This window comes from Falco peregrinus, chromosome 4 (genome assembly GCF_023634155.1).
Source record: "Falco peregrinus isolate bFalPer1 chromosome 4, bFalPer1.pri, whole genome shotgun sequence".
NCBI lineage: Eukaryota > Metazoa > Chordata > Aves > Falconiformes > Falconidae > Falco > Falco peregrinus.
Window position 1 is genome coordinate 122,633,880 of NC_073724.1, and position 8,607 is coordinate 122,642,486.

Here is an 8,607-nt window from a genome sequence, read left to right on the forward strand (position 1 = left end):
AAGAACACGAGAACGGTGGTGCTGGGTCAATGGGTCTGTGCTTTTCTCTAGCGCTCTCCTTGCTACCACCTAGCACTCAGCTGGCAAGTTCATGGGCACAGCCAGGACCAGCCCAGCCTCTTGTTTTCCAGGGAGCCGATCACAACACATATGGGAAACAGACAGTAGACAAGACATAGTTCTTCATATCCTTTCCGTTGTTTTGCTAGAGAATCTAAAGTTTGATAGACCTTATTTTGTTTGTATTTACATTGGCACTTCAGTGGGTCCAGACTAAATGGCCACTCTCTACCTGACTGCTGCAAAAATTGGTTTGAGCCCTCGGTTAGTAACCAGCCGTTGGTTAACTTTGTCTTTGAAATACAGCAACCTATGGTGGAATAGGAAACTGAGACAGTTAGGGACATCGGTTGTATTTACTCGAAGGAGGTGGAAAATTTTCTAGGGAAATTTTTTAATAGTGTTAGCATAAAAATCCTGTATGTGGCACATGAGCGACTGCTCTAGGCAAATGGCTTTTTAGAATTAGAAGCCATCCCTGCCTTAAGTGACACATTTAGAAAAAGTCTCTACGTGAATATTAAGCTCACACAGCAAAGCTGCAGCTACCTGATAGCACAGTATTTTTCCTGGTTTGGAGGATTTTTTTATTCATCTAAAACTTTCCAACAGTCGTCACTGCTAGTTTATTCCCTGTATGACAAATAAGTAGTAAATGAAGGTGTTTTCATACAATGGAACAATCTGCATGCTTGCATTTTTTTCACAGCTGTTGCAAAGATGTACTTGAAACCCTGAAGAGCTTTTGCTTTTTATACTACTGAAAACCACACTACACAGCTTTTTGCAAATTTCCAGTCTGGAGAATCGCAGAGTAATTGTTCGTTGTTTCCGTGAAAGAAAAATACCCCAACACATCTTCCTTTAGAGGCAATATTTTGCTGCAGATTTTAGTTCTATCTTTTCTATTTCATCTACCTCTTCTCTAGCTCAGAAAGGTCTAGTTCTTTAGAAATTCTTTTCATTTGATGTGTTAGAATATCTCTGTGTAGTAGTCGAAAAGGAACTGGACCTGCCCTTTGTCTCACTGAATTCTCATTTCTATAATACATGCAGTTTTCCTTTACTTATTAAAGAAAATGACCAAATCCCATACAGCTACCTGGGATCATGGATCAATCTGAATATGCGTGGCCCAGCACTACTTTTTGCAACTGATCTAAAATTCTGTGCCAAATTCTATCGTAACCCAGGAATGAAAATAATAGGGATGACATACTTTGCATATCTTCTCTGCAGGTTGTTATGACCCACTGCAAGTAAATAAGAAAAAATACAGGTAGTGGACATTTCTAAATAAACCTCTGACATCTGAAGAAGTCATTTTAATATCAGATTTATTCTCACCATACTTTCTGCATGGAAGACCAGAAGAATCTATGCTTTTAATACAATTTGTGCAGGAAAGCATTGGCAAAAATACTAGAGTACTTGTAATGTTTGTTCCTACATCAAACATGCTGAGGTGAGGTTTAAAAGCCCACCAGTGAATTCACATTTGCCGCAGTGCTGTTAGTAAAAGCTGTAACTATCCGTGTATTTTGAGAATGCTTAAAATGAAACACAGCCTAACTCTCAGTTATAGAACAGTGTAGCACAGCAAAGACGTTATCATCTAATTTTTTCATTATAAGATGTGGGTGCATAACCAGGAAGAACACTAACAATTATTTCTTAGTAAACCTTTCCAGCATAAAACTATTTAGTGGGGCAGTGCAAATCAGAACATACTCTGACTTTAACACGAAAGAACACTTCTGCTGTATAGGTAGACAAAAAAATTGACTTAGTGGGATATTTTCGTTCTCCCAGTGCTGTTTCCTCTCCTTTCATTGTCAGTAACCTAGCTACCTAGTGATTTTTGTGGGACATTAGGGTTAGCATAGATCTTAGGTTAGCTTTAGATGCTTTACATGTTAGAGATGTATTCCTCGTGATTCTGCTCCACGCACAAGAAAAAGCCCGGTTTGCCTTTGCCTGGAGCGGGACTCAGTATGTTTTCAAACAGTTTTCCGCAAGGATACAAACACTGCCCCACTATCGCTCACAATGCTCTGGCCACAGCCTTAGCACAGATCACCATTCCACCTGGCCTCACAGTGTATCGATACATCGATGGCATCCTCAGCGGGGCAGAAGGGCCAGAAAGCATTACAGATGCAATGAAAACCATTTGGGCAACATTAATCAAGTTGGGACTGGAAGTCCCAGAGTCAAAGTGCCAAGGGCCAGCACGAGAAGTTAAAATTCCAAGGAGTCTGGTGGGTTGCAGGAGCTGCCTCTCTTCCACCAGACTCACTGGAAAGGAAAGAATCTGGGCACAACCCATCCAGTAGGCTGGAACCACAACAAGTTCAAGGGACTGTGAAGTACTGGCGTAACCATATTCCTGCCTTTTCCGTCATTGCTCGTCCCTGGTAGAATTTGTTATAAAAGGGAAAATCATGGCAGTGGACATCTCATCAGCTCTGTGGTACCGTCAAGTCCCCCTTCCTGCAGGAGCATAACAGAGCCTGGCTGCGGGCTCTCCACTCCGCTCCAGCCCCCGTTACTCCTGTCAGCACGTGCTGAGGTTGCAGGCTGCGCTGCTTAGGGAGCCGTGGCAGCACACATTTAGGATGGTGAATGCCAGCCATCCTGAAAGCGATAGCTGTCTCTTACCCTAAAAAGTTTCCTGTAATACTATGCTTCTCTGAGGTCCCACTTTTCTCGAATTGCCCCCACCCCAAAGCAATTTCCCCACAGGGTCCCTAAGCAAGGCAGTAGAGGAGTGGCTCTCTCAAACTCCCTCCCAGCCCTGCCCTGGCTGAAAGAAGGCAGAAAGAAGCCTTCAAATGAGGGAAGTTCTGGCTGCAAGAGAATACAAGCTGACCAGGTCTTGGGATCCACTGACATCAACAGAAATTTAGGTGAAAACTCCCCTTTGACATGAAACTCAACTCCCAACCCAAAAAACAGTTGTGATGGGAAACTATGGTGGGGGTGGGAAATCAGCGCTGAGGGCAGGAAGGCATCAGCAGGATGGGAAACCATTGAGTTGGGAAGTTGTTCTGTCATTAAAAGTCAAACTGTCACAACGATGGCTGACCCGGGTGCTGGCATAATGATCGCCATGGAGATGGAACCCCAGAACACTGTTTGCCCCAACAAACGCCACGCTGGCCAACTGCCGCAGCACAGAGCAGCACGCTCCTCGTGGTGCTCCTGCCCTTCGGGTAACCCCCAACCAGCTGTGCCGGCCAGCATCGCACCCCATCACCCCCCTTTGCTTCTGCCCACAGAGAGGTTCCCCCTCCAGCTGCCGACAGGACCAGAGGTGCCCAGCATGAGCTTCACCACCCTGACCATGCCGCCACCGGTCACTGCTGGTGTGCTGCCCTCTGTCCCGGGGCTGCTGATCACTGTTCGGCCTTCCCAGCTCCACACCATCACCCACCAGCCCGCCCTGGCAACCTGGCAGGGGGTGCAGGGGCCCCTGGGGGACTCGGGGCAGGTCGTGCAGCTGCCACACGTGCTGCAGCTCCCCAGCGGTGTGCAGCTGCCCCCGCTGCCTGCCCCTTGTCCCCCTGCCTATGGCCGGGGACAGCAAGTGGTGATGGGGACACTTGTGCCCCACCAGCCAGTGGGGCTGGGCCCATGGGCCGTGGGCCAGGGGCAGCCCCTCTACCCTACGGGCTGCACTGTGCTGAACGTCCCTGCCCATGCTGGGCCCCTGCCACCCCAACACCCTGCGGCTCAGCACTGCGTGCAGGTCTCCCCTGTGCTCCGCACCCATCCTGGCAGCACCCAGAAGCTGTTGGAGGCCTTTAACAACGACGTGGTGGCCAGTGAGGATGGCGTCCCTGCTGCCACCCCCTGCCAGCCCGCCCTGGATATGCTCTCTGGCAGAAGCAGGACCAAGCACCAAGGTGAGGTCTGCAGGGTGGCAGAGCCCATAGGGGGTGACCTGCACCAAGGAAGGCTTGCATCACCCTGGGGGTGGCTTGGCTTCGTTTGCTTTTTCAGAAGTGGTGACCACCCCGCCAAGCCCAGAGAATCTCCTGGACCTGCCCGAGCTGGGGCCAGATGCCTTCAACGAGGCCTTTCCTGAGCTGGCAGAGGACAATCTGCAGTTTCAGGATGAGCATTCGTCCACCGTGGACAGCAGCGACCCGCTCGCCTGGCTCGACAGCATCCTGGAGCTCCCTGAAGTTCTCAGCGGCTCCTGCTTGACCACCCTCCTCAACAAGTTCCCGGAGTTCTCAGAGTACGTGGCAAAGGGTGGCTGCTCCAAGGAGCAATCACTGGCGGCAGGGCTGGGGGGCAGCGAGGACACCGACCGTGGTGTCCCTGATGTCCCTGTCTTGACCACCACCCTCAACAGGATCCCTGACCTCTTAGAGTGCATGATGGAGGGCAACTGTCCCAAGGACCAAGTGGTGGCCGCAATGCAGGAGGACACCAACCCCTCCTGGCAGAGGGTGGCAACATCCCCCTTGCTGGACGCCAAAGGCAAGCAGGGTGGGCTGGCAGCGGTCTTCCCCACCCGGCTGCCAGAGAGCCCCATGGAGCCCTCTCAGGAGGGTCCTATGGACACTTCAGAGGAGAGCCCCTTGAAGGGATGCTCAGAGGGTGCCCACAAGGGTCTCCCAGAGGGTCCTCAGCAGATCCTGCTGAATAGTCCCCTGGCCAGCCCCCCGACTGCACCCCAGCATCATCTGCCCTGCATGGCCCAGCTGGTGGAGGAGGTGCTGCGGAGGCAGCCCCGGGTCATTCTGACCCACTTGCCACCACCACTGGGCATCTTCTCCTGCCGGGTGGTGCCCAGATCAGGCAAGGCTGCTGGTAAACAGGCCAAGCGCCCCACATTGGCTGACACCCTCGGGATGCCAGAGATGTCCCCACGGGGCAGCATGCCACCCAAGAAGAGGAAGAAGATGGTGGTGTGCCCGGTGGCAAAAAGCTCCAAAACCCTCTGGGAGGGGAAGCCACACAGGGATGCCACGGCAGTGGGCTGTAGTGGGGAGCAGGGGGGCAGCAGCAAGCAGAGGCCATCCAATAGCGACTATGTGCCCACCAAGCGAGCCAGAACCCTGAGGAACACCAGGAGACAAGGTGCTCCACGCTGCCCCAGTCGCCGTTGATATATTGATAGAGAAGGTGTGGAGCACAGATCCCTCTGACGTGTGACCTGCACCCGCCCACTGCAGCCCCGGCCCTCTACCAGATCTGTCTGTCTTAATTCATTAAAGGTTTGATGTTCCTTGCACAGTGCCTCTGCCTGCGGTCATTCACGCAGCGGGAGATGAGGGTTAATGCAGCCCCTGCCACATGCAGAGATCTGACGCTCCACCTTCCCCTCTGTCGAGGTGACACCTCCACCGAGCTGACCCACTCTCTAAAGTATTTACAAATGAAGGGACTTCTCATCAAGGGAGGCAGCCTTGGCAGGGGTGAGGAACAAAGAGCAGGTAGTGAAAAGAGCACCGTTATCTAAGTTGCGCAGGAAGAAGACTTCCAATGAGGAAAGTTCTGGCTGCAAGAGAACACAAGCTGATCAGGTCTTGGGATCCCCTGACATCAACAGAAAATGAGTTTAAAATAGGACAAAGATAATGGTGGCAGTGGGAGATGGGGACCTCTAACTGAAATAGTTCTGCCCCAAAGAGGCCAAAATCCCACTTGGGGAGCATGTGTAGTCCGTAAAACACTTCAGCAGTGCTACTGAGGATGTGTACACATTTGCATTAGAAGCCAGAAACCAGTCACCAAACCTGTGTATGACACATGACTATGCAACGTGCGGCGCTCTGAGAAAGGCCCCGAACCCCTTCTCAGTGTTCCAATTGGACCTAAAAACTTTGCATGCACTTTTTAATCGCTGCCCCCAAAGCGATTTCCCCACAGGCTCAGTAAGCAAGGGGGTGGCGGAGTGGCTCTCTCAGACCCCCTGCCAGCCCTGCCCTGGGCGCCGGTGCCTCCGGCCCTGCCCCAGCAGACGTTGCTGCGCTGATGGAGGGGCTCCCTCCCTCTCCACTGCATTTGCAAAGGGAGTGGCTGGCTCACCCTTTGCTGCCCACGCAGCCAGCCCTCACCTTTAGCTGCTGTCATTCCCAGGGGCGCCGGCTCTCTCCCAGCACCCTCACACCTTCTCCCTGCGACACTGCGAGAGAAGCATTCGCCAGGTACACGGGTGCCATCACTGCCCTGCGCAGCTGCGCACCCCAGACTGGCCCTGCCTGACTGCCTCCCTCACCCAGCACCTCCACCTCCACAGTCTCAAGCTCCATCCCTTTAGACGGAAAGGGGGTCACTTTATTTCGAAGTAACCGTTCCTCATGAGGAACACAGTCTCTTCAGGAGGCAAAATACTTCAACAGCACTTAGAAACAAAGCTGGGGCATCTGGGGGGCCACCTCATCACTACTCCAAACAATGTGTCCTTTGTGGAGAAAAACTAAAGAGCTAGACAGTTTCCAGAGGACAGCAAAACCTGACCTGCTGAGAGCTTAGGACAGTGCACGTCATGTTCTTCTTCACACTTGGTGCACGTTTGACAAGCTGCAGGATGATGGTAAATTACTTCCTTCAGAGAGGACAGCAAGACACTGTTGCCAACTCAGCTTAGGGGTTTTTTTCTTTTTTTTTTTTTTTTTTTTTCTGGTTGGCTAAGCAAAGAAACGGAGGCAGTTTCTAAGTGCGCAGAAGCACAGCTGCAGACATAATTCCTGCTGTCACGCAGGCAGGAGGAGTGAACTTCATCCCTTTGGGTCCTTTTGAGAACACCAAGCACCCAGATTGTGCTGAAGGATGTTTTTTACATAGGGGACCCTCGGAGAGAAGCAGACATGTCCAGTTTTATTCCCTGGGAAAATGCCCTGATGCTGTCCTGCCCCTCAGGTGGTGTAGGACAATTAAACTTATTAGTAAGCATGGGCTGATTCCTGGCTCACCACGATTTGAACAGCAGCCCACAAATCCCTCAACTAGTTTTGTTCAGCCTGCACTTAGGACAGTTACATTGCTCTATGTTGTGGGGGAAAGCAGATGACACAGCTTGCCCCTTTGATGCGCAGGGCTGCGTTTCAAAGGACTACGACAAGCCCAGAAGAGCACTGCACAGTACGGCTTACGAATCAAGTAAATATTGCATCACAAACCATAATGCATGTGTCTGTCTGAGAAAATGGGGTTTATGTAGGCACATGTGAAATGGGTCTGCTGCTCAAACCCCAGCAAATCCTGTTTAGAAAGTTCATATACTGAAACGATAGGGCAACATACTTTTGGATTTGTCTCTAAATCCCCATGTAGAGGTAACTCCTTCACTGCCATCTGAAATTGTACAGCTTGAGGCACTTTTATGTAAAGCCAATAAAGCTCAACTCAGAAGGCAAAGATCCTTCTTAAGGGAACGGATCATCTCTAACTACAAGACACCTTCCCGCCCACTGAAACATAGCAGCAGAGTTAAAAGCAGCTTTTAAATTCCAGTGGAGACATTCAAAGTTTGAAAACTACAGGACATTCTCTTCCTAGCACAAAATAATCAACTTTTTCCTACTTCTCTGCAAACCTTAACCCGTGTTTTCACGCTACAGCACAGAAAGCCAGTACCCACAGCTGCACAAGGACTTCCAGTGCCAGTGTGCAAAGCATTGAGGAGTCTGGGCTCAGTCCTGGCAGTACAGGAGTGATCCACCTCAAATGCACTGCACAGTCTGCACCTGGGGGTATCACAGGTCAATAGTTAATCACTGCTTTTCCTCCCAGTAACAATAAAAAGAGAAAAAAAGAAAATCTCCTTACATCCATGGCTCTTCCTTACAGGCTAGAGGTTTATGGAAGTGATGACCCATTTCACCCAACATTCAAGACACCTTTTGAACAATTTTCAGAACTGTCCCCAAACCCCCAGATCTTACACAACAATCAGTCCAAAGAAAGTACAGAGGTCTCTGCGCTACTGGACACATGCAGGAACACTTGTGTTTACTGGACACCTTTGTGAAGGGAAAAGGCATTACACCAGCATACCAGATCCTTGCCCAAAAGACTTTTCAAATCACCTGTTTGTTGACGCAGTCACTGCACTTCAACTCTTCCACCCATGACAACATCCTCTCAGGGGGCAGACTTGCCTGCTCTCGATCACAGAACCAGTCAGCAGAGTTCATATTGAACCAAGCTAAAAAGTGGGCCCAACCTCTACGTTCACGGTTGGGACACATGGCTCCTATCACAGGGCTCACATGGCAGTCCCACCTGGGTTACGTATCCGAAGTTGCATTTCCCACGGGTCAAATATTCCTCTTCACATCTGCCTTGAAACTGAGGGCTCATGGTCAGTGAGAGAAGAGAGTCCCTTGCCTCCTGTGCAGTCAGGTCATGTTCCCCTGCTAAAAGCAGCCTGCTCAGGCCTCCCATTTGTGTGCAATCTGTTAAAAGAGTAAAATCAAGTCTGAAGGTTATTCATTTGCTTCCTTAAACATCCTACCACTTGCAGCATTGGGCCCCCAGAAGACGACTTCTGACATAGCAACTTCTCCAAGCAACCTGCTATAAAAG

General features: G+C 50.5%; 1 protein-coding gene across 1 annotated transcript; it reads left to right on the forward strand.

Moving 5' to 3' along the window:
- Positions 1 to 3,139: 3,139 nt before the first annotated feature.
- LOC129784364 (uncharacterized) lies at positions 3,140 to 5,400 on the forward strand. The gene is made up of 2 exons (XM_055802883.1): positions 3,140 to 3,968; positions 4,066 to 5,400. Exons 1-2 carry the CDS (start codon positions 3,140 to 3,142, stop codon positions 5,181 to 5,183), a joined length of 1,947 nt encoding a protein of 648 aa, XP_055658858.1. The 3' UTR covers positions 5,184 to 5,400.
- The last annotated feature ends 3,207 nt before the right edge of the window (positions 5,401 to 8,607 follow it).

What these genes read in the sequence shown, in the direction of transcription:
- LOC129784364 (XM_055802883.1), top strand. Translation starts at nt 3,140, where the DNA reads ATGGCTGACCCGGGTGCTGGCATAATGATCGCCATGGAGATGGAACCC. An exon ending in AAGCAGGACCAAGCACCAAG is followed by an intron (nt 3,969 to 4,065) that starts GTGAGGTCTGCA and finishes TTGCTTTTTCAG; the next exon opens with AAGTGGTGACCACCCCGCCA.